The sequence below is a fragment of the Bombus vosnesenskii genome, unplaced genomic scaffold (assembly GCF_011952255.1).
Source record: "Bombus vosnesenskii isolate JDL3184/JDL3185 unplaced genomic scaffold, Bvos_JDL3184-5_v1.1 scf7180000013295, whole genome shotgun sequence".
Lineage (NCBI taxonomy): Eukaryota > Metazoa > Arthropoda > Insecta > Hymenoptera > Apidae > Bombus > Bombus vosnesenskii.
In genome coordinates this window covers 6511939-6538596 of record NW_022882946.1, presented here as the reverse complement: position 1 = coordinate 6538596, position 26658 = coordinate 6511939, and the positions used below count along the sequence as shown (strand labels likewise).

At 39.0% G+C, this 26658-nt stretch overlaps 3 protein-coding genes across 13 annotated transcripts in view; 1 reads left to right on the top strand and 2 right to left on the bottom strand.

The window, feature by feature from the left end:
- LOC117233225 (WD repeat-containing protein 47) overlaps positions 1–20700 on the bottom strand; it is a 79465-nt gene extending 58765 nt beyond the window's left edge. For 2 of the 5 annotated variants that reach the window (XM_033493340.1, XM_033493341.1), the window contains exon 1: positions 19290–19354. In XM_033493340.1, the coding sequence (XP_033349231.1) occupies positions 19290–19339 (50 nt within the window). In that variant the 5' untranslated portion in view covers positions 19340–19354. Of the gene's footprint in view, positions 1–7862; positions 8047–15179; positions 15276–19289; positions 19355–20607 lie in introns of those variants that run through there. The other 3 variants (XM_033493344.1, XM_033493342.1, XM_033493343.1) reach the window with 3 other exon arrangements.
- Positions 20701–21460: 760 nt separating this feature from the next.
- Positions 21461–26658, bottom strand: part of LOC117233223 (E3 ubiquitin-protein ligase MYCBP2-like) — a 257237-nt gene continuing 252039 nt past the window's right edge. For all 7 annotated transcript variants that reach the window (XM_033493332.1, XM_033493334.1, XM_033493336.1 and 4 more), the window contains 12 exons: positions 26485–26656; positions 26015–26400; positions 25730–25859; positions 25249–25655; positions 25070–25184; positions 24805–24995; positions 24315–24743; positions 23864–24232; positions 23569–23793; positions 22699–23471; positions 22221–22591; positions 21461–22053 (listed from right to left, as the gene is read on the bottom strand). In XM_033493332.1, the coding sequence (XP_033349223.1) occupies positions 21938–22053; positions 22221–22591; positions 22699–23471; positions 23569–23793; positions 23864–24232; positions 24315–24743; positions 24805–24995; positions 25070–25184; positions 25249–25655; positions 25730–25859; positions 26015–26400; positions 26485–26656 (3684 nt within the window). In that variant the 3' untranslated portion in view covers positions 21461–21937. The remainder of the gene's footprint in view (positions 22054–22220; positions 22592–22698; positions 23472–23568; positions 23794–23863; positions 24233–24314; positions 24744–24804; positions 24996–25069; positions 25185–25248; positions 25656–25729; positions 25860–26014; positions 26401–26484; positions 26657–26658) is intronic.
- Positions 23592–26658, top strand: part of LOC117233226 — a 36628-nt gene continuing 33561 nt past the window's right edge. The window contains exon 1 of the mRNA XM_033493347.1: positions 23592–23725. The gene's annotated coding sequence lies outside the window, so the exon portion shown is untranslated. The remainder of the gene's footprint in view (positions 23726–26658) is intronic.

Below are 26658 nucleotides of genomic sequence, written 5' to 3'. Positions count from 1 at the left end.
CTGCACATAATCGGACCTTAATGCTCGTCTGCCAACCGGATCTCACTATCATCTCATCAATCGCTTAATCACGGAACTAATTCGAAAATACGTCTATCACTTGACACCCCTCTCATCAATATTTATTAACTTGTCGGTTTTACGCAAACATTTCCAGAGAAATAAGAAACAATTTTCCTCAATGATCCACGAGCTTTCGCAGAAAGCCAAAGATTACCTTTCATTCCGGTTCGTTTACGGTTTCTTGACTCAGCTCGTTTCCAGATCGCGTAAGATTTCCCTGCCATTAACTCGACTATTCCTTAATTAGTATATTAACGCTGAAGACGGCGAACTCTCGTCCAGGACACGTTTCACAGCCCGGACCGTGCAGCAGCGATTGCGGCTGCGAGACAACCGAGCGACTGAACGAAAATTCAATTTCGGACAATTTGCCGGCAGCGTTAATTGACCCGAACAGAGAGGCGAGAAGCATGGCCGGTGCACGACGAGGGCATCGAGTGTCTGCAACCGGAAAAGGAGGGCAAACACTGATCGAGCAATTTCTGATTTCTCGCTCGGGACCCGAACTTTCGAACCTTGTATCCAACCCTTCCGCCCTTCGTTCATCGTGAAATGTAATTTCTTCGAAGCTGCGAAATTTCAACAGTGTTTGCCATTCGTTACGCTCGTCGAAAGTGCAAGCGACGAGATAAGGAAATTACTCTGTGTAACGAAGTTCGGAGACGTGCCTCGGAGAATACACGGGCTATGCAGATGCACTCCAGCGATTACGGGCAAGCGGATAGGCGAGGCGAGAACGTGAACCGGGGATAAATTCAGCATTTACGAGCGAGCTTCCCGTCAGCGCGTTCAGAAGCAGGACGGCGAAGGACGAGCGGGAACGAGCAAGTTTTTGGAAAGAGAACGTTTCACGGGCGCCCAGGAGATTAATTTTCACAAGGAGAGTTGCGGCTACTTCTTGCCGTGCAGCCACATTTAATTTCCCTTTAAATTGTGAAACTTGGGGAGAATTGGAAAAAATCACATGCCATGCCTTCGTAGTGGTATAATTCGCGTTGTCGATGCGGTAGTTTGAAAGGTAAAAGTTACAATCGAGATTGGAATGGAAGAAATCATACTTTTATTCGTCGATCAAGTCCGTGAGATTTAATGGTCGGTTTTAACGGTTGAATCTAGCAATCGTACAATGTTGCGCGAATAGAGGGTATCTGTCTGTTTCGCGGACAAGAGTATCGATGTCTGTGCTATGAATAGATGTTGCAGTTGACAACGAACAACGGTTAGGTATTTTTACGAAGCCATATCGTCGATCCTTTTATTTGCAATTTTTCAGCTTCGAGACTCGAAAAAAATTATAAAGAATTGCCAGTGAAAGGGAGCCAAAACGATAATTATTCAAAATCGACGACAGTGCAGCCGATTTATTTTTTTTTACTTTGGTGGAATACAATCAACTTTATTGAGATAAAAAATATGAAAGTCCAAAAAGTACAAGGTCGATGTAACTTAATTTAGTTTCGGAAAAGAGAAGAATACTGTCAAACGATGAAATTAATTAAGAAAAACGATCGAATAATCATTGACGATTCGTGTTATACTTTAAAATGGTCGTAAACCCACGTTGGAAACGCGATGGCAATAAAAAGATGGCGAGACGTTTAAAGTGCACTGTAAAATTACAAAACGCAGAACGTAAAACGCGGTATAATTTTAGCCACGCGATTATCGATGCTTCGAGGTATATAATTTAAACTAAATTTTTCAGTACTGTTCCGCTTACGTTTCAGCCGGCTCCGTCATGGGTTTACTCGGCTTTCGTTACCAGGCAAACAATTCGACTTCAATTCCGTTTTAATTACGCCGTGATCCTTGTATTTCGATCTCAAACGAGCAATTTTACTATCGACGATAGGACAGGTTATACGAATCCACGTGCTTTTTAAACGAAGCGGATTTTGTAGAAGTTTGAAAAAGCTGAAGCTCACAGCTGTTGGTCCTTTTTTTGCTACAAATCTTTTAAAAATTCCATTTGTACTTTAACGAGTTTGTTCACAGAGGAAAAGCTCTCTTTCTATCATGTAGAACTCCATAGAAACTCTTGTGGAACTGTGTGATAAGTCATCTTTATTAATCCCTCTCTTTCTCTCCTTTTTATGATCTGAATGAAGAGATATATATAATTGAATTTGATTTTCGAAGAAAAGGTAGTGGACGAGAAACCTTAGACAAAGAATTCAGTAGCGAACTAAACGGTGATTACATCGGAATATAACGTTGTGTGAGAGTCAATAACCAGACACGATTGTCGATAATGGGTAAATGGAACGAAAGTTTTACCGATGAAAGTTTTTGTTTTTTTATAGCCATCGGTTCTTAGTGTACGTAATTCGCTGCGCAAACCAAGCAGCGCGCTACCAGTTATTCATAAACGTTGACCGTCTACTTATTAAAATGACTAATTGATACGAAATCGATGGGGAAGTGCGTTTATTGAGCGGAAATTGCGAATCGTCCACAAATCGTTCCACCACGTTTACCGTCCTATAACGACCTATGCAAACTCATCGTTATTCTCGTAACAAGTGACTCTAAACGACTATAATTAGATACTAGTTAAGGGGAGTCGGCATTTACCAAACAAAACTACCGGTCGATATTTCGTTTGCAAAAGAACAGTGAGTAACAATGGCACGTATTTCGATACACATATACGGCCTGCCGTTGTAAATGCGTCCAATTGTTATTTGTTTTCAAAACAGTAAATGTTCAATATGATCAAAATCGATATATTATAATCTTTATAAAACAAGATTTGTGAATAGACACGCGAAAAAACACGAAGAGCTTCATCTATGATATATTGTACATAGAAGATATACAATTTCCAGTTCCAAAAAATATAATATTTATAAAATTTCAATGGAAGGGATACTGCGATAAAGAAATAGCTCTACTTTCCAGTAATTTGAATAAACCAACAACAACCAACCACAATCAAACCACCTTTTCAAGCGTGTTATAAATTCATAGTCAACTAATATCCATAATAATAAACTTTTCCACGTTTGAATATTCCCTACAAATAAAATTTTAATATCGAAGCTGCCTCTTTATTATTGCAAACTTTTTAATTCCCAAAAGGTAAAATTTCCAGACGCAAATATAGCAGAGTTTTCAAATGCAAAAAAGTACAGAAAATCGATACTATCAAATATTACAAGCTTGGTGTAAAAAAGGTTTTCCTACCAAGGCCAACATATGGAACAGTTGTTAGACTGATAACGAAAGTAAAGAAGAAATGAACACGCCGCTGAAAGGAAGAAAAAATAGAGAAACGCTCTTTAATTTGTATTCTTGAACGAAGGTAAAAACAGGTCGGTTGTATAGAACGGTTCTATGGCTCGCGAAGCCCATTGCCCCTAGCCAAGGAGCAAAGACACAAAGAGCGAAGTTTGAAAATCTCTCGGTGGCTTTGAAAGCCCGGTCATTCCTCCATCTTTTCGATGCCGGCTGGCGGCGTTTAATGCCAGAGTCAGTCCACGATCCTTTACTATCGGTGTTTCCCGGCTCCTCGCTGCGTTCGTAATTCCGGCTTTCAGACGTCCAGACGGCCACCGTGACACTATTACGTATGCGCGATTCAAATGTCCGATTAATTTATTCGATAACATTCACGGATAATCGATATGCGTGTGCCTCCTCTCTGATTAATAAATCCATTAATAAAACGCATAGACGATCCAATGAAACGTCAGAAATTTCATTTTTTTCGATAGTTAGATTAGACATTCTTCGTGTAAATATAGAAATTTTGTTCTTGGGTTTCGTCTTATAAAATCATATGTTATGTCGTTTCACGTAATTACAAATATACGATCGAAACGTAACCTGATCGTGCAGTAATCTTTAATTAAAACCGATTCACCAAAACTTTCACAACTTCACAAACCTCGTGTCTTCAGGTCAAAACTTGTCTCTAAGTATTCCACTCATTCTCCAGGATATTTCGTCAGAAAGTTCGGGTAACAAAGATACGATGCTAGTGGCTGCGTCTTATCTACCGACACGATTTATACCTGGAAGCTTCGAGCAGTCCGAGTTCTTTTAAAACACCACACGTATCTATCTAGCACCGAAACCATATACTCGTAAAACTCTCTGTTAAAATAATTAGCCTGTTTCTCGAGTCATCTTGAAATAAGGTGGATAACTTGGTTCTCCTAGTCACGGAATATTACAACGATGTGAACCAACGGCCTCGGACACGACGTCGGACACGGTTCGATTCGGTACGTTTACCTGCATGAAGCGCCATAGCGATTTATAGAAGGGTAGTATCCGGTCTCTTCGTGGTTCAAAGCCGTGTGGCGTGCTTTCTTCATACTGGTGCACGAGTAAAGGAACCATTACCCGGCCTGTAATGGAGGTATTCAAGCAGCTCACCTTTGACCCGAAAGCTCGTGGTACCGGTGCGCGTTTACTCAAGAAGATAGCCAGCCGATGACAACTTTTTCCTCCTTTTTCACGCGACACGAATTCCTCGAGAAGGCTGCCGCCTCCGGGAAATCTCGAAAGCCTCGTTTAACCGGATGAAGACGGTGTGTGTCGTCACGAGACATTCGTTTCCTTGTAAATCTCACTGCGCGTTTACATTAACGGTTGCTAAATAAATGCGTGTCGATTACGAGACGAACAAGACGTGAAACTCGTTGTTGCATGCGTGTCACTCGCGTGATTAACACGTTTGAGAGTTTCCTATTTTCACGATGTCTTCGATGGAAACAGAATTTCCCCACGATGAGTTTGACTTTTTAAGAAAATCGATGTGCTATCGCGGATCGCCTCGAACGTTCTCGAGCTACGTTGGATGCAAATAGGTTAATCACTTTCGAAAGACTGAAAGCGAGCCAAATCGGCTCTTGTTACGCTTAAAAAATTGCTTCTTTAGAAAGTCAGTTGTAACGCAACGACGTATTATATTAGACGAGATTTGTCTTAACGATATCAACGAGAAAACTTCAATTTGGCAAGTTTTCAGTGTAATAACGCTTGTATAATGAGTTTTAGCGTTTTGGTAAAAGAATTGCTCGAAAGTGGATGAAAAATGTGGCGATGATATTACTAGATAGGCTGCTAGAATGTATGAAGTTGTTCGTCAAGTTCGAACGAGGTAAGCAGCGATTGCAGAAGCAGGGTCGAGCGTGTGGGAAGCGTGAGATCGTGGGAAGCAGAAAAGTAGCAAGCATATTGTCGGACTGTTTCCCAATCGTTAAGACGATAAAGTGGAAAAAGAAGGGAGGAACTTTGCCAGGACAAAGTCGGAATAGTAGTCGTCTTCCTGAGTAATTTTACAAAGTGGTTGTATACGAGATCTGGCTTGCTGCTATTTCCATTGTCCGATGAACAACAAGACCAGAAAAATGATTGCACAAGCTGATCCATCGAACTACATTTCGATTCTTCTTTTATCATTATAATTGCTTCATCGTATTATCCTCGTGGTCTTTATCGTTCAGAAATAATCCATATTAAAAATTAATTGGCTTACTTCAGATTAAGTCTGTCATAGCGAACATTATTAACTCCCAATCCCTGTTTCAACAGTACCTATCGATTTATCCGTTCATCTACCACGAGTATCCTCAACACTGCTATATTATTTGACATTCATGGGACTACTTGCATGAAGGAAGAAGATCAACGACCTGTCAATCCAAAATTAACCATCATCGTACGCACAGAAGGAAGAATGACAACGTAATTCGTCAGCATCGTGGCATGCCATTCACTCTGGCGTAATCGACATTGCCCTTTTGTTTACCGAGTCCCCTGCCCACAAACTGCACGGATCATGGATTTTTTAATTGCCAGCAAGCTCTGAGCGTGGATGAGCACAGAAGGGTCTGTTCGCGGGTTAATTCTTCTCATTCAACCTCACATTTTATACATGTGAAACAATTTCTTAACTAAATCCTTTACGTATTTGAATTCCTGTAGATACCCTTTGTGTATTTTAAATTTTTTTAAAATTTTTAAATTAAAAGTTTAAATTTCATTAATACATACCAGTCGATTATTCATTATATTAATAAACCTCAATAATTAGGAGGCCCAAATTTAACACTTACATGTTTAAGATGACTACTTATATTGTATAATGGAATTTTAAACATATAACTTCGTGCATATTTGCAATAAATATTTGTTTAATAAATAAATATTAATAAATAAATATAAACGCTTAAAATAATAAAATATAAGTTTTCGATGGCAAGTGTTCATATATTTTTGTAAACCGCTACGCATATTTTTCGATATTACGAATATCTTACTGAAGTCATAGTCGATGTCAATATTCATCAAAACAGCAAAGCTCTTTCTCTTTAAAGACCCGTTTTAAGCGTGGCCTTGCTCTTGGGGTAGATCGAGGCTTACTCGAACGCGTCCATGCGGCACCCTTACTTTCTAACGAGTCCTCGCCGCCCTCGTCCATTGTCTCGCGGACGAATCAGCCCCGACGTGGTCGATAAAGCGCGAAAGTAGCTCGCCGTGATTTATCAAACCGTCGCTCTCTATAGTCGTGTGGAGAATTGAACAGAGAGGATAAAGTTCAGCTTAGGAGCTGATTATCGTCCGATAAACCTCCAGACTCATAAATTACCGCCATCGCGAAAAAGCACGATGTCTCGTCGATCGTTCATCTGTATTAGCCTTTTTAGAAAACATTTTAGTGCACCTCCAACGAACACGTAATATTTTACACCGTATAAAGAAGTTTTGCTCGTTAAAATAGTTGACGATAACTTTTTGTTCTCGTTTTAGCTTACAAAATATTTTATATTTTGCACGTTTCAAGCCACAACCATCGTAACCACCGGTCGATGCGTGTTAATTTAATTTTTCAGGCGGGGCGTGACGTTGACAAATTTCCGGAGTGACGCAACAATTCGGGAAAATTTTATACAAAATGGGTACAAGCGAATTTACACGGCACATCGTTGGAACGTTATCGTACGCTGGGGAGCGACGCGTTAGTAACAGCAACGCATGTATCAACGAAGGCATACAAACCGCGACGCTCGTGCCCCTGGAAATCCAATCTGTCGGTTCGCATCCCCTGTACGATCTTTCCACCGTTTCATGGCCGGATCGTTCCCTAATACGGTCGATAATACGTGTCGGAAACAGCTTTTCGCGACCAGTTTGAATGATTTGTGCAAAGCACGTGATTATGTAAGCGGATCGCAAGGGTGGAAAGCAGATTTCGCGGTTCGCCGTGTAAATTATGCGTATCCCACATTAGGGCGAAAAAAAGCCCTGCCTCTCACCCACATAGGAAGCCTATATCTCGATCTAGAAAATGGTAGAACGAATCCATAAAAATTGCTGGAACCTGTGAGGATAGAGTTAACACATAACACTTGCTATGTAGAGTAGAACAATTCACGCGGTGTTTCGCAGAAACTAGCCTTCATTAAAACAAATTAACCTTACATCGTCTCGTCAGGGCAGAGAATAGATCTCGTGATACTTTGTCGTTTCGCGTACGGAAATCATAATATTAGTCGAGATACGACTACCGTTGTTGTTATCTGTGATCTCTCGTTATCAGAGACCCAAGAGATTTGTTAATTCATTCGATTGATATTAAATCCACAATCTTGTAACAATGCAAATCACAAGATAAAACCTGTTAATCTTGAACGAAACAAATTTGTATAATATATCAATTTGTAATTCAAATATCCAATGTTTGATTATGAAATAATGTGATCCAATGTAAAATTAAATTTCATCGAAAGATAAATGTCTGAAACAAACTACTGGGATTGGCTTGTACAAAGAAACTACGTATTTACTTCCTCTTGATCGTCTGCTTGCACGTTGTGGACATTCACGTAACACGTAAGGAGATCGAACGACTCAGTGGAACACGCATCACAATCGCACACGAAATCTTACGGCGAACGGAAGCACAGAACCGGAAGCACGTGGCTGAACTGCACGAACGACGTCGCAAGAAACACTGACTCGACGCCTGGCGTCGAATCGTTTCTGCGACGGCGCCTGTATCTCCGAAACGCGCGTCTATACGCAGACCGTCGCACGCGTCGAAATGCCTCGCGAAAGATGAATGCTATCTCGAAACTCGAAACTGCTGAATCGCAATGCTGTGATTGAACGCTTTGTGGACTATTCGAGCTCCTCGAACAAATGTTTCGAATGAACCGGAGTTTCATAACGATAAATCTATTTGAAGTAAGGAAATGCAAGAAACAAATTTTTATGAATTTTTGCAATTTTTATTACATTAGTATTTAAAAAAGTGTTGAAATTTATTTACTTTTATTTAATTTCGAATTTTGAAATGAGTTAAGATTTCATCAAGATTCCAATATTTAGATAATGACTTTTTTATTCCACCCTGTAATATCACAATTTTCTGCTTCAATTAAAAAACAAAATAGCAGACGTGCAATAGTTGATACTTTCGTATTAAATTTTAAATAGAAGCAGCCCACGCAACGTGGAACAAGTATACTAAATGGAAGATGGTACAGAACAGAATCGATCTCTAGAGAGTCTGGCATGGTCTAGGTGAAGGATAAAAAATGTCTCGATTACGTCACTGGAGAATTCTTGGAGTACCCTGGTCCATATTGAACGAGAAAAGAAGATGTAATTAATGGTAGAGAGTAATTTGATGAGAGACGAATTTATATTGAAATGAAAGTTATACGTGGAAAATACGTAAACTTTACTTATACTCGATATAAAGAAACGAAATAAAAAAGACATAACTCCTATTAAAAAGATAATAAATAATTCATAAGCGAGTAATAACAATTACTTCGTCCTGTTCATTAAAAACTTCATAAATAAATAATCCCAGTGTTTTTTATCTATACTTTCGAGATTAATTTTCCTTCGCGACTACTAATTTACCGCGTAAACGAAACCGTACAGATCTTTCCACTTTTGAATATAAAAAGAACATAGGAACTACACGCAGGATTTTGATCAAGATCAAAAGTTTCCAGGCGAATCGAGTAATTTAACACGTAACTCTTGTTATCTCGCAACTCTACCGCAAATGAAATTAATTTAAAGAATAAAAGTCTATTATATCGTAACCTTTTTCTTTTCGAAGCATATTACACGTTCCTGCTCCAATTATATACTGTAACATATAATGCAAACGGTATAGTTGAGCTAAACTTATCAGAGCCTTGAAATATTTTTGAACAAAAACTTTTCCTCGGAGTATTGTTTCGCAATAGGGAGAGTTCGTGTCTTAATCCTATTGTTCAAGTAACGAAAGGGTTAACGAAGAAGCGTGTACTCTCGAAGAAAGGAGATTCAATTAAACGACTACCCCTCGCTCGCCATTCCATCTACTCGACCACGCCAACTACTTATGTGCCGGAAGTACTCGGCACGCACTGTTCCTTGACACTTCGATTAGCATATAACGTAGTAAGCAGAATCCATCCGTTCTCTCCACGATAATTACGATAATCGTAATCACCTAATCGCGAGCCAGCCAATTTTTCACGCCACGATTTTCACGGTTCAATTATGATACATATAAAGCCAAAAAGCTTACAAAGTGTAGATGATAGATTTAACATCTTGTAAAAACGAGCATTTACAAATCGTTAATTAAATTAATCAGTTAATTGGAACGTTCACGATTATCAGACACTAATGTTATGCAAAGTACAGATAAGGTAAGTGTGCACACAATCACGAAAGTATTCGAACATTTATAGACACCTTCTATGCACGTGTGTATTACGTGTCTCGTTATACGCAATTTCAAAATATTCTATATAGCATTATTTGCACATAAAGATTTTCTATGGTATGTGTGCAAATATTTTTGTGAGTTTACTACTACCAGTGTAGATACAAATTGCAAAATGATAACAAGTTTGCAAACATCAGTTGTGATGCGTTAATAAATATGAATGACGACGCGAGCCAATTTCTCCTATGGTGTAACGTTTACGATGAACAATAGAATTACACGGTTTGACGTATGAAATAACGTCGTATGCTAATTCGTACATACGCCACGTAGCCCCGCAAGTTTTCGCTCTGAAAGAGGATTAAATGGTGGTAGGCGATCATTTTGCATTCTATGTAACCGCACATTCCTGCGGTACGCAAACGGTGACCATCATCAAGGAATTGCAGCCTCATTCGATATAAATGACGTCTCTCAAAAGAAACGTCGAAATTCCATTACTTCGAAATTTTACTCTCAGGGAATCTTGTGACAGTAAATAAAGAGCAACGATAAAATATGACCTGACTCGACTCACGATCGATACTATTCGCAATTTCATTCACAGCGTGATATATAGCGTATCAATCACCATCAAACGAGGAATCACCAAGTACATTCGAATTATCATGCAATTGCTGTTTGTTACTATAATCTCCGGTAATAAAGAAGAAAATATGATACTACGATAATGTTTTCAAGGTTAAAGAAGAAAAGGAGAAAGAAGCCGGGTATGTTACATAAATGAAGACACGCGAGATCTACGGAGGAAGGTTGGCTCCGTATATTCCACGAGGTTTCATGTCTGATCGTAGAAAGTCAGATTATTTGGTGTATAAAATACGTGTCCTGAAAACGTATCGACTTCCTCTCCAACCATCCCCCACCCCTTTGTCTCCGAATGAAAAGTATGTTTTATTCACACTCCCCATTCATGACAACCGAACACCACAAAAAGATTTACTATCGTTGACTCTCGTTTCGTCACGGATTTTAATCTCTCCGTGTGTCGTTCACCCGCAAGAAGAGTGATTAAACAACGAGCACCAGATATCAGAAAACGTAATAACAGCTGAGAACTAACTAACAAAGACTTCCATCAAGCAAAGACGAACAAAGTTTGAAGCCGCCCGAAAACCACAGTGCAGCCATTTCTTACTCGATGTAACGGTAGAAACTTAAATAACTCACGAGCAGAGGTCACAGTAGCGGAACCATCGACTTTTTGGTGAATCTAGAATGAAAATAAAGCTCACGTAGCTCACCGTCGGTGATACTTACGAGAGCGCTCAAAACATGATAAATTTAAGAGATAATTTCGAACTCCATTCTACGTTTCCTAGAAACTTAATCTGTGTATTGTATTTCGTCCGTGTGTATTATCTAGTCGCAGAGACTCTGGGGCTACAGACGTATTTAGTCTCTGTGACTAATAATTCATATTAGAGACTTGTTTAGTCTCTGTGATTAAATAATGTCTACGTATCGTTATAAGAGGTTATTGCATTATACACTCGGCTAATTCAGTATACATATTCTTCTTGTATACGCTTCTCGCTCAAGATGACTAGAGATGGCTATCGATTTACAGGATTTTTAGTATTATTTATTCACTGCAAGCTCTACATTCGGAAAAGCAAAGTTTACCAATGTCGACGAATTTACTGCTGAAATTTTCTCTCGACCGTCTCTCGAAGCGTTTCGTCCTTCATCCTGTGAAAAGACGGGATACTCTAACAGCCTCTCCCATAGACATATTAGCTACCGACGTAACTCGGGTCTAACTTGCATAGCGTTATCAACATCGCGATAAATATAATCTCATATTTCCTTAAACAACGTTCCATGAGATTATAAATCTTATACTGCGTTCCTAAAAACTCTAAGAAGCAGTATCGCAAAGCATAACACGTTTCTCATATAGTATACCCAATCTCTCTGACCCTTCTTTGACCTTCACCTACGCATTGAACTTTATTGCTCACGGTCAACTTCTATGTAAGCAACTTATAGGTATATACGTTTGCGTTTGACGACTTGTATTCTTTCCTCGAAATTCCACCTTGAGTGCAACTTTTACGGAATGTTTCACATCGAAGAAGGAGCAAAGGTAGAAAGTAATAACGTTCTCGTACACGATTCGCTCGATTACACTCGTGGCCTCTTTATAACCGGCGTCTGTACGCTTTTAAACGACATCCGCGCGATTATGGATGCACGAGGGCACGGAAATTATTTGCGACCAGCTGTCGGCGGCAGTTTTACGGTGAAAGTGAAACGTACGAGGCAGTCGATTAATAAACAGAGGGGGCTTCCCTCGAACCAATTTCTCGAACGCACCTGGAACTTCCTCGATGGTATCTGAACGATTTAAGAATAAGGCAGATTCGATGAAATACGTACGCGATAAACAGCAATTAGCCGAACAAGTTGCAGAGAGAAATTTCTGGATAAAAAGTCTCGACGGTTTCAAATATTCAATGGAGAAACTCTATTGGAAATATTAATCAACGAGGCGAGAAGAGACTATATTCCTCGTTCTTTATGCACTCTATTCTGAATGGGAGATATTGAATCAGTCGGAGAAATCGAATCGAACGTGTTAACAATGAAAACAAAGGGGGGAGATGAAAGATGTTTCTACGTTTATTTACCACTCGAACAAAACCCAGGAACGAAAAGTTCAAGCTAATTACTGAAATCGAAACGATATCTGTTTAAAAGTCTTATTACGCGATTATGTCAGACATTTCTGCGCAAACATTTATTATCCATTGTTCGATCCAATTTACTTTTCGAGTTCCTCTAGGAAGATTAAAACGAAAGAAGACAATGTAAATTCGGCATCGCGCGGATGTAACCAAGAACTGCGACGATTCGCAGAGCAACGTTCGTTCCGGGCTGTGTACTTCCTTTAACTGACTGTGTGTTTTTCCTCTCCCCAACACGTTCACACGTTCCTTCCCATCTTCGAGATTTCCCCCCTTCAATATCAAAGCGTACCATACATGCAGCAAATCATGTTTCCATCAATGGAAAATCGTTGAAACGGATGGGAGAAGACAAGCGGACAGGAAACCGTTTCTGTGCCGGATATGGCACAGAATATTAATAGGTTGCAGGGTAATCGCTATACCTGTATCATTTCCGATTCCTTTTTCTTTTACCTTGTATTGTAAGCCGATATAACTCAGATGAAAAGGAACCAGGTATATCATAAAACTTTTTACGATTTAGAAATTTCCGACTATATAGAAACTTCCTTGAAACCACGACTGAAAGTTGCTTACGCAGCTCTCAGTCTTCAAAACTTAGAAATTCGCTTAATGTCAAACTTCTCCAATTAATCTAACAAAGACTCATAACAATGAAGTATCTGAAAGTTTCATTTTCGTATCAAGATATACGGCATTCGTAAGCTTCGAGAAGTTATCGCGTATCAACAGCTAAGATTTATTCACGTTTCACGACACACAAAATAAAGTCAATAAGCAAGTACGTAAACCAAAGTCAACAAGTACCTTTTCATACGATTGACTGATTCCTCAACTGTAATTTCTTCATTTAGCAAATGATATTTAAATAGTTCAAGCCAAAAGTGTACAGACTAGTTTTAGCAGACCCAGTTAAATTATGATAAAAGACACTAAGAATCGAGAAATTATCAAGTACATCCAACATTGCTACTAATCCGCTCGTAATCGTTAAGTCTGCGTCGTATCAATGATTCTTCGTCGCTGGGCTTCGCGTACATCGATTTTGCGTAAACATGCGTATCAGCACGATTCGTATTGAACAAATAATTCTCCCCTTCTCGCTCTTAGCAACCAGTAGTTTCGACGAAAATCGTGGAAGATAAGGCTGTGGTTACGCTGGATGCTTTTTCTGACGAAGTGGCATGAACTGAAATATATGAAGATGATAAGTACATTTTCCTCGATTTTCTGACTTTAACGTGACTTTATGACTAACAGACATTTTCATTCGTCAAAACGACAGTTCGCTAAAAAAACACATCCACTATAACCATAGTTCAAGAGCAGTTCGTCGTCTATTTACCACCTGACTGCATATAGTTCGCAAACATGTTTGCGAAACACAGTGATATCGCGTAGTGTGGATACAAAAATATTTGCAAACATCTTGCAAACGCTGTGCGCAAACAATGTTTTTGAACTGTTCACTAGCGAGTACGCGCCTTAACGAGTGCTCAAACGTTCTCGCGTACCGAATGGATTTTCAGTGACAAATGACGCGTTTGATGCAATATGTAAACTCCCGTGGAGTAATCGAGCTCGAAAGAAAAATCGACAGATTACTGTTTCGTATACACCGTTACTCATCGATTTCGAAAGAGGCAGACAATTAAAGAAACAGGCAATAGCACTTGGAAGGTCGAATCAACTGGCGCGTCGGCGCCGCGATCGATGTTTCGGAGTCGCTATCGGCTCTGTGCTTCTTGGTTGAGCGACAGACCGATAAATGAGGAACACGAGCGTGCATACGCGCGAGAACGAAAGAACGAACAAACGAACGAAAGAACGGATAAACAAACGAACGAACGAACAGACAAACGAACGAATTCAACGTGGAAGGCCAAGTTCGTGGCGACCTTCGTCTGCACGATTTCAGGTGAGATCGTGACTAAAGAGCGCAATCGAGTATACTTTCGATCGTTGTACCAGGGAATAGCATGCTGGTTTATCCACGATGGAGAAACGAAAGATCGTTGAATTTCACCGACCTAAAAAACATTCGTCCACGTTGCTTCCTGTCGTTCGAATTTCGACGATAAAACGCGCAATAAAAACAATTTCGCGTGAAATGGAATGCTCTGGAGTCGAGACACGCGTACGATTCAACTTCGTTTTTCTATCGACGATAAGTTTAGATCGGTTAGAATGGTTAGACGGTCACCTCGAAGTCATTCGAAAGAAGTTGTTCGCGCGACGCGGCAACAATACCGTGAAATAACGTTGTTTCTTGCAGTGCAGCTCCGACCGCAGAACCTCGCGTAACGTTAAGTGCGGCTTTTTTAGTCTGATCGTCGTGTCCGTTAGATTTCGTGCACCTATCGGGGTAAAGGGGGACATTAGTGTAATTCCGCGTAACTCGAGCAGGACTTTAACCCTTAACTGAAAACATCCGTGCGTTACGGTTCTATGGTAATACGAACGATTATGTCGGCTACGCTGATGTTTCTAACAGTATCGAACATTTCCGTGTATTTTTTGAAAGCTTCACTAAAAGACATAAAGACTACTGTGTTAATATTAATTATAAAACGAATTATAGAGCACATAAAGAGTAAAAGAAAATTGAATACTGTTTAAGTTTATAGAATTTAGTTAAGGCATGTCATATGAAATATATGACCATATTGTACCTTCCCAAGGTGTCTTTGGAAAAATCCTCAACCACAGTAATCGCCGACGAAGCCACGACGACCATGGTAGAGCTTCTCTCCCATATCTCGTCACTGACCAAGTGTTTCTATTTCGAAAATCTTGTTCTCAAACCGTAACACTAATAAACAGCATCCACTATCACTTCTAATGAAAAAATTGCTGCTTCATAGACTAATGAAACACCATACGAGGGAAAAGGTATTCAAACAGTTTCTGTCCACTCTTCGATTCTCGTTTTCAATTTGCAATGCAGAAACACTAGCAGACTTCACCGTTCGAAAGCTTTATCAATCATCATTTTCGAGACACGTTTACAGGGAAGTTCGTGTAGTTAGTTGGTGGCAAAGGGCTAACGACGCTTTTAATTAACAGCGAGCGAAAGGATACGCTAATGCGAGTCAAGAGCCGACATTCGTCAGCGCCTCAACGAATCAACTCGTCACTCGATATTCATCAAGCTAGGTCAGTTACGAACTACATACTTCTCTGGTCGTCATGAAACTTCTAACGACCCGAGATACTCGTCTCACAGGAATACACGACGTTTCGCGAACATTTTCATCGACACTGCTGTCTAAAGCTCACTCGTATCGAACTCGATCGAATACTTCGTATCGTATGATCTCGATAAAGTCATACGGTCGACGATTCACACATTGAACCTTTATCGTTTCTGTGTCCGTTTGCCTCGCGCTTGCTGAGAATCTTCGAGTCACGCGAGCATTCCGTGTATTACAAAAACGTCGATCCCTCTAAATATAAAACGAAGAACGATCGAAGCTGAATCACGGTTTTGTGAAGCAGTTCGCCATACGTCTCTTTTCCTCTCCGATCCCACTTTTGGTTGCTCGACAGGTTTGGTAAACAGGAGCGTTCTCGGTGGCTGGCCTGATCAAAGGGTTATTCGTGAAACGAGCAACGACGTCTCGGAAACACGGCACGCGAGCGCGCAGAGCCGGCGATACACCGTCTGCAGTGTTGATGTGAAGAGGAAGAAGATACGACTGAAGGTGCTCAGCGGCGTTCAAGGCGCATTCACCTTGGTTCCACGCACCTGTGTGCACGCGTGAGCGAATCTGCGCGCTTTCTCTCTCTGTCTGTCTAGCGGATACACGGCGTGCACACGCTCGTAACCGCTTCGGCCCGTGTCCACGCGAATTTTACGCTCGCCCCGCGAATCGCCGGAGAGTTTCACCGCGACCGGCATATACGGCCTTGATCTTGGCTCGCGATGTCTTGGCCACCGATGCTCGGGGACACAGCTCGCGGGTCACGATCGTTGTGTCGGACGCAACCGGTTCGAGATGGTAGCAAATATAAAAATCCGAGAGTTGCGCAGATCCGTGCTGGCATTCGAGTGTCGCGAATTTTTTACGTTTGAGAGAACACATATCGTTATCGGATCTCTTATCAAATTCTACGCTTGTAGGATATTTTTTATTCCTCTTCGAAGCTAAGCTAATTATCCGCATGCTCGTTGTAGATTATCGATCATCACGCTCGTCTGCTTTTTCAACGATTTTCCACGTGCATACGTCGCCTAGTTTCTCTGAAAGTCAGAATCTTGCATACACGTGAAGATCAACAGAATAGAAGATGAGAGAGCGTGAGGCAGAAAAGGGCAATTAAGCTCATCGGAGAGAGACCAGACTAGCGGACGCAACCTTAAATACCTCCCAGTGCAATTAAAACATCGTTAATCTCAGTAATGAGAGCGCACGCGTTGACGCACCTTTAACGCAATTACAATATACCGTGCGCTGTCACAGTCTGAATGCGATGAAACTCAAGATTTAAATACACGTCTGCGATCCTGACGAGTGATACGACTTCAATCGAGTCCTCGTATAGTCTACCGATATAACCTTCCTACCAAATCCGTTAACCGTGAGCAGACCGAGGACGGAATTAATTCGCGATCGAAAGTCATTTTGCCGAACTCGTTTCTCATTGAAATTCGGCCTCTGAAACTACCTATTTTTTCTATTCTCGCTTTGTTTCTAAAATAGAAATATTCTGAAATGTTGTGTTTCTTCTCGAGGATACCATAGGTCGAGGACTTCGTGGTCGAAAGATTATTAATAATAATTCTAACTTCGAACTGTATTTCTTTAAACTTGAATTGTTTTTATTTGGCTATTGTAATTTCTCAAATGCTTTTCCAAAGATATCATACTCATTAATATATAATAATATATATGCAATAAGAAATACTGCAATATTATCAGAGATTCCAGACATACCATACCATACAGATACCAGATTTTGTTTTAATTCATGGATCAACTTATTTCAGCTAAAATCCACCGTTAGATCTAGACATGTATCTCATTTATTTCTCAGTGATAAAACATTACTTGATTTTTTTAACGATAATTAATTATATTTCTGCAATAATTTTTTCGATTCTTCATCAGTATATACCAATGAATTATTTGAAAAATAATAGAAAGATTTTAGTATAAATTTCCACAAGCTTTCACGACTAAATACTAAAATAATAACGTGCCTTAATATTTGATCCATTTTATCTATATTTTCCACAAACCATATACTTCGTCACTTGTACTACTTTTTCTTATAATCACTCGTTTATCTCGAGCCATTCATCGCTGTGAGCGACATGCGTCCAATTAATGCACTGGAAGTGTCTACCGACGCATTAGTAGCGTTTTCAACTTTCTAACGCGACAAGCAGAAGATAAAGGGAAGAAAGCACGTTCACGGTGAAAATTCCGAAAGACCCCAACCACGCTTTTGAAGTTACAAATATGTGCCGTTCTGTGGAGAAATAAAACTTGCAGAAAAAAGCATCGTTAATTGGCATCGAAATATACGATTAAATCAATGATAAAGACGAAGCTTCCAGATTGTCAGTCTAATAGAGAATTTCACGGTGGATCCAATCGCGATAATTCGAGTCACGGAAGTTTCTAATTAGAAATGAAAATTATACGATGGGGAAAATGTTTGTCTATCAGATCGAATGGAGCAGAATATATGCATAGTGCGGTTAGACAAACACGCAAGCTCATAGATCTAAGCCGTTAGTGACTTGGAGGAGTATAGGAAGTGTTTAATTACGATGGACTTTAATCTTGAAGGTAAGGACGATATATGTGATGTGCATGTGAAACGTGATGTGGAAAGAGAATATTCTTGTGTAGAATTGCGGTAGACTAATTTTAGAGTGCTAGAATTTGATCTAAGAAATGGCGACGAAGGCAACGTGGTTTATGAAACGTATGAATTTGGTAATTTAGTTAATTAGGGAATAACTAAACACGCTTGCTTCTGCCTTCATTTATTACATAAACATTTAAAATAGAATAATAATGAGTAATTTATAATGTAGCCGGAAGAAGTGCAAAACTTTAAAGACAATAAGAAAAAAATAGACATCATTTGTAGCATATATAATAAATATACACATGTTTTTCTAGTTTATTCATGCAAGTATTTCATCGTAAAGAAATTAAGGAAAGAAAATGTTTGATAAATACCAATAATAGCTGGTAAAAAAATTAGTAATACTTAATCTGAATGAATACGTCAAAAAAGTTAAAAGACATAACAGCCGTGTTTGGTAATGTCCGAATTTAAGGCCGATTTCGGTGAAAATCGTAGAAAGTATATGTAAACCTTTGGACACATAGTGCAGATATCGGCTGCGACATATGGCACTGACGCAATGCATACGATTCAGTAAAAATAACGGGACACGGTGATCTCTCGCTGAAACTGGTTTTCCGGGGTACCGGTGATGTTATTTCTTCAATCACGATGGGGCCCCAAGCAGCGTAGTAATCATAGAAATTACTGTTGCGCTAGGCATTGACTAGTAGTATTCGGATTTCACTAAACATGGGTCATCGAATTAATTGAACGCGAATGTAAACGCGATACTCTTCGCAACAGCACTTTCATTCGATCGTAAAGGACGTAATAACCAATGTGAAACTGAATGAACTATACATACCTGAGTTATACAGAAGAAAAAATATCGAAACATACTGAATATGATATAATAAATACATATGTATACATATATCACATGAAAGAAAAGCAATGAAATGCTATAAAATAACCTGCCACGGAGGTTGATCTCCAACTGGCTCACCGGCGCAAGTAATGCCATTTCCAGAGAAAACGGAAACAGACGAGAACGAGTCATTCATTGTCGCTGACAAAGTGTACTTTCTCAAATGATTGTGTGCGTAGAACGATTCACCATGAGCGACAGGCGCGTGCTCGAATGCGTGAGATGCGTGAAATGCATTAGACCGCGTGGTACGCACGTGTTTAAAACCAGTTTCACGTGAATCTAAACGACTCCCGCAAAGAGTATTTCCCATTGGAATGCCACGGTCGCAATCTTACTCAGCCGGTAGTCCTGACGACCGGCTGATTCGTTACGAACGCGTCAGATCGTGTCATAACGTATTAAAGCATGAGCACGTTCAAACCGCAGAGACCAGAACCCTCGCCATTCGACCCATTATTCTTTTATCGATAGTCGAGTCGCATGCGAAATAAAACGTGCTTTGCAGTATGCTCTTCCAGTACCCTCCGTGCGAAACAATAACTTATCGCAGGCATTATGGTTACGACATTGATTTTAATCATTCATAGCACGCGGTGTTTCGTATTAAAGTTTAGTACACACCGACTGATTCTATGGCTTTCATGATATCGATAAAAAACAAATACGAATATTTTTGGTAGAATTTAGAGAATGCCCGTTAAGTATGAATTTCGAAGTAAAGTTCTATTGTATCCAGCGCCAGACGATGAAACTGAAAGGCATCGTATCTATACATTATCGACTATCCGAATTCAAGGACCACTTAGCCTCGAAAGCGTCTATAACTTGACAGCACATCGTGTTAAGTGAGCAAAGTGAGGTTAAGTATCGACACAGCAGACGACAACTTGGCAGGAATTCTATGCCCTCACAATCTAATTTCGAAGAAATATTCCGGGAACGTGAGTCAAAAGAGCAATCTACGCGCATAAGAACACTGTCTGCCCACAGTTGATCTGTCTGTTGCTTTTTATAAAGACTTTCGTAAAGAATCGATCGGTGTGTTTAAATTCATGTAAATCTTGACTGGAAGATTCTCTTTTAAACGAGGAACTTGTGTAATTTCGTTCAATTAGGCTATCGCTCGGCTTGTAATTGGCTTCAATTCGTGGTAAAAATAAACAGAGCGAGTTGACAGTAATGCTAGCAGGGTGGCACGAACGTGCGTAGGAGATCATCTCCAACCAAGCAGTTGCCCGATCGTTTCCCACCAAGAAAGCAATTTCCCGCCAAAGGCCGTTCAATGGGTGAGTATACATAACTGACGAGGTTCAGGAATTATATAACTATTGTTGCACGACTCGCAAATAAAGGCTACTTACCGCTGATCAAGGCGAAAAACGTCAGGATCGCGCGCACACACACACGTTACACCTCGAACTGCTTAAAGCAAACTGCCGTACCGTGGCGCTGTTGCTCATCGCCATCTTGGATCGATCAGTCGGCAGTCGAAAAGTGCGCAGATTTTGATTCTCGAACTGTTCTGATGCCATATTCGAATAAGAGTCGTTATGTTCGTCTTGAAATTAGAGGTGAGTAATAAACATACTTTTTTTCACGATCATTACTTTCATCTAAACTGCACTAAATCAAAGCACAAATAATAACAATCGCCGCTTTATATGTTAATTACCGTCCACACGTTTTATTTATATATGAATATACACAATGATACTATCATCTTACAAGTAGCGCATATAATACAAAGCGTTATACCGATAAATAAATAACAGCAAAGGTTTTATAGTACACGATCTATTGTAGTACACGTTTGAAAAAATATAAAAATAAACAAGAAACTGAAAAATATAATAAATGCAAATTTCATGACTATATTGAATAATAGTGCAAATGTAGTACATACAATTAGTTCATTCCGTATATCACGGATAATAATTATTCATTCAAATTTCAATTTTTTTTTTTATTTAATTTATGTATTCTTCACAATTGAATTCTCATTTTTAAATAACACACTTCTTTCACATACATAATTTACCTACATACATAATTCATTAGGATCATTGCAGATAATAATTAAATATTTCTTAGGTGGCGTAGAGAATTATATTAGGTATTTATATATATATATATTATTTTAAACACTTATAGCTAGAATACTTTACCAAAAAATCACTACACTTTGTATGACTTATGCACGTGTGCAAGTTTTCCTTTTTTTTTTTTATTAGCTTTGCATGGAAGTTTAATATACGCACAAATTTTCTTCCGCGTCTATGCGTTTCAGTAATTTCTATCTCAATATTTACCAATAAAAACGACTTACGTAATACTTAACAAATATAGTTTCACGCATCACCAAATCCTCACTTACAATTGTAGCTAAATTCAGTTTTGTCTGTTTGATTCCTCTTGCATCATTATATTGCATCAATTCCACTTTTGCGGTCATTATAAGAATTCTTAAAAATCAATATACACATAGCACTTCGATACACATATTCATAATTATGAGGATGGTTATATCGAACTATATATCCGTTTAGTCATATTAATATATACTGCATCGATAAGACTCAAAAAAGTTTTAAGAATCACTCTTATCGTGCCGAATGTAGCTCGTATAAGAGCTATGTCCCGTATCAAATATGTTAATAGATAGATTTTGCAGATCATAGATTTTGAAGATTTTTAGAAAGTATGCGCGTTGCGGCAAATGCCACAGCCGAGAGCAAATTCTTCTCCAGTCGGTGGATGTTTTACGTGTAATGGACATTCGTCCCCCTCGAGTTGTTTTGCTTTAGGTCCTAATAATAAAAATTGGAAAATATCTATATATGACATAAATTATATAATAACATTATGTATAATAAATCTATATTTTATATCCTTTTCTATTAATAATTTGTATAGTGTAATTTCAAAAACATATCACAGATAAAATTAAGGGGTAAAATTAGAAGCGGAAATCTACCTGCAGGGCACGAAGGCAAATTGTTCTTTGGAATGGTGGTGACTCGTTGGAAGTCGTCGTGACAGGGGTTACAGAAGTGTGTAGTTCCAAAGCAAAAGAAGACTGCCACCGAGCAACAATAACGACACTTATACTCTAGGAAGTCTGCTCCGTGCTTCGGACACATCTGAGCCCTTGCCACGTCGCTACAACCTCCACACACTAATTCTGTGGGATCGAACGTTTCTCCGCCTACTTGTGCATCGCATCGTGCTTCACCACCGTAATAGGCCTTCTGACATTTATAACAGACATAATATGCATAGCGTTCCATTGCGTATGCAGCAGAATCTTGGTGATATTTTCCACCTGATCCAAATGCTGCTTCGGTCCTGTAACAATTAATAATCGTGTAGACATGTAATCCTATATACGTTTTAATATTCAAGTATAATATTCTTCTAATATTATCTAATATTCAGTATAAACTTGTACATACTTATGCAACCCTTCGTATTCTAATCGCATTAAGGCCTTTCTTCTGACATCTTCATAAAGTTCTTTTATACTGGCCAACTGATCCGCCAAAGTAGGATGTTCCATCGGAACTTTACAAATTGGACAAAGAGAGAATCCGAAAGTTATCCTAGGCCCCACCCACCTCTTCATTAAAACATGCCTACAGCAATGCAAATGGAATACGTGCCCACATTGTAACTGAATCGCAGGCGCTGCAGATAAAGCTTCGGTAAAGCAAATCATACACATGTCGTCAGCATCTTGTTTCAGATCACTGCCTGGTAGGCATCTGTGTAGACAAGGTAGACAAATATTCTCGTTTCGAACACCTCCACAAATATGTCCACACACGTGTACTTTGCTGCACGCATTTTTACCGTGCTCTTGACAGTCATGATCTGCACAAATATTCCCTACCGCTAGCAACCCTGTATTACCAGTAGTACCACAAAATCTGCACATTCCAGATGTAGCTCCAACAGGTTTCCTTGGTGCACCATCACGAAACTCTATCAATGCTTTTAACGTTCTACTGTCGGCTAGAGCTAAAATCCAAAATAATTTTGTTCGACCACAGCCCTCGTGAAGGTCTACCCGTATCGCTTCTTCTTCTTCTTTGCAAACTTGTCTTATATGCATTCGTGTTCTCCTATGTAAATGCAAAATTTTATCACACTCTGCACATAAGTTTCCGCAAACGTTGCATTGGATAATTGCTGTTGTTTCACCATCGTCGTGATTATTACATTTTGGCTAAATAAAAAACATATAAAAAATTTTTTTAATTGGATATATCAAGATATATGCATATGTATAATGAACCTCTTAAAAATTAGTTTAATATTCTCACTCTAGGCGGTGGTGGTTGTCCTTCGGTACCGCTCCATTGACCAGAAGATAATCTTTCAACATGATCAGAATCCAACACACACAAAGAAGAAAGGGCGAGCCACAAAGTTGGAGTTTTGAGACATTCTGCCGGGTCACGACTTTTTTCATCCAATCTGGTGAGATTTAGAATATTTTCTGCTATCGCTGCTTTAGTTACAGATGCCCAAGCTTCTGATAATTTTCCCTGCAAAAATATATATAATGTAATTAATAAAGTATAAATATCTCACAATTTTTAATCAATTAATACATACCGACGCCATATCTTTCAAAAGTTGAATAATCACTTCTGCTAATTTTCGAGTCATACACCCTCTTAACCACCATCTTGCTCCAACATGACTTTTGGGATGAATACTAGTAGCTAATGAAGCAGTTTGCAAAGCTTTTCCATTTTCTTTCCCTTTTACTTTAACTTGAACAGTCAGTGCTTTAGCAATGCAACTTAAAAAAACATCGAGAATTCCTGGGGAATGTTCATCAAATTCAGTAGTTTGCGGTAAATCATTATTCGCCGCGGATACAATACTAAAATCTGTGGGTGGCAATCGTGTGACACTGATAACATTAGCTAATGTTTCTGGCTTAATTTTTGGTAAAATTCTCTTCAACAAAGATGTTACCTAAATGATTAAAAATATAATATTAAAAATCAGAACTTAAATATAAATATAGATAGGAACCTAGAAAGAGTAAAGTACATACTTGGCGTTGTACTCTTGCTGACCCAGTATGTAACAAACTCAACAAATCTTTCAACAATCCATACTGATGTGACAGATAATACTGTCCTACAGAACTACCACTTAAAGCTAGTACCATAGATAACATTTCAAAGCAATATGTATCCGCTGCCTTAGGCAAATCACTGTTATCACTCAACAAACTATTAGCAGGGGTTGCAGAACATAATAGCGCCTCCCATTCTTCTCTCAGACGAAGAGTCTCTTTTTGAATAGCTTGAACAATATGTGTACAGACTTGTTTTTGTAAGTGCGTCAAATTATTTCTGCTGAACAAAATTCCAACCATGTGCTCGCGAAGATCGTTGCTATCTTGCAAGTCATCGCTAGTACATTCCGTATTATCTATTTGCTGTTGTGGTTGTTCACCTTGTATAAGCTTGCCGAATACCTGACAAATGAAACATATTAAAAATACATGTTATACCAAGAATAGTGTATAATTAACGTACTTGAGAAGTAATTAAGCGGAACACTTTTAACGTTTCTGCTTCACAATTCCTTTGTTGAATCGTTTGTGTATTCAACTGTTTTCCAATTTTCAAAGATTCCCCTTCAATTTCGCCTAGGATTCGTATTTGCCGTACTCGCAAGGAATTATCAGGACCCTTCAGTTTAAGACCAATGATAACGTGACGTGGATCTGCAAGAAATACGACAATAATATTCACAGTAAAAGATTCATATGGTAATTAAAAATACATAATATGATGTTACCAATAACTGGACAATTAATCCAACCGGCAGATCGGCTTTCAATTTCTTCAGTTCTCAATTTGATCATTTCATCTATATTATTACCTGACTGAAATGTAACACTAGAAACTTTGTGCTGTAACATAAGTATAATGAATATGAAGACATAGTGAGAAAGTTAGAGTTCATTATTAACTTACCGTTAAGTCACGACAATTATCGATATGTATGTACACCATTCGAGGGAGTGAATGAGCACCACAAATGATGGTAATCGTCTTAGTTTTGTTTCGATCTTCATCACCAGATTCCCAGAAAGTTTCTGTCGAATTATCAGTCAAGCTACCGATCATAGCTTGTCTACTCGAGGCTTTTATTTCCACACCACACGTTAAATCTTTCAAAACTTCCACGCAGCTATTAACTTGTTGAGAATGAATCGATTGATGGCTTTCATGCATGCTCACTGTAATATCTTCTTCTTCCTCGGATCTCGAAAGTATTTTACTAATGTTATTAAAAACGTGACTTCTATGAAGAAACATGTGATCCGCGGGTGAGAATTTAATGCCCCAACATCGAATAGCAGCTTGTTGTAAAGGAGAACCTAAAAATGAATCCATTAAAATTTTCTATCTTTTATAGAGAACAGCAATTCTATAGATAATATAGAAGACATACCAGGTGGTGGTAAAAGCATCAAGTCAGCTATAGTTTGCAACAAAGTATGAAATACGGTTGGTAATGGATTAACAGATTCACCTGCTATGACAAGATCGCTTAGAGGGTGTTCACATACTCCGACCATTTCCTAAAAAATGGCCAGAAGTTTATTTATGCTTGTGAAAGAAGTTAGTGAATTAAGTTCACAATGAGTTTGGTAGTTTCTCGAAAGTTCTAGTATACGGAATAGAAACTACGAAAATGTTATAATATAGAATTTAATTATTGCGTTGATACGCTTACATGGTCATCCTTTTTATCGGTTTTGTTATCTTCATCGTTCGCATCTGGAATGTCAGACGGTACTGTGGGTCTCAGAGACGCAACAAACCACCATAATAAATCATGGAGGCAAATAGGCTGTGTTACACTCCTTAGTAGCCAGTTTAATGCTTGCATCGCATAAACTCTGCAAGCAGCATGTCTTAGCGCTTGCTTCATTGCAAATTGTAGATGTTGTAAATTGTGTTGTTGTAGGACAAACAGCATCACCGGTCTCATGAGGATTTCTATTTTATCATTACTCGTGACTTCTTCTTCACTCGACGAGACAATTGCCGATTGATTCATCGATGGTACTAACTTTTGTAGCGCGGCAGAAGGATAGCATAGAAGAGATGACCCGGCGTCTACAACAAAAAAAGGAAATATTTTTACTATTGCTAATTTAAAATTAAACTCTAACCGTGATTAGCATTCGACTGTTCATATACCAGTATTCATTTCACTACTACTATTGTTTCGTTTTCGCATCACGACGACTCTACCATCGTTCGAATTTCTGCTCCAAGGGGCACCGGTGGACATCGACACAGACCGGTGGAATACTCCACGACCTTTACCACCTTCACTGTCGCTGTCACTCAAAGGGCATTCCGACAAAGGCT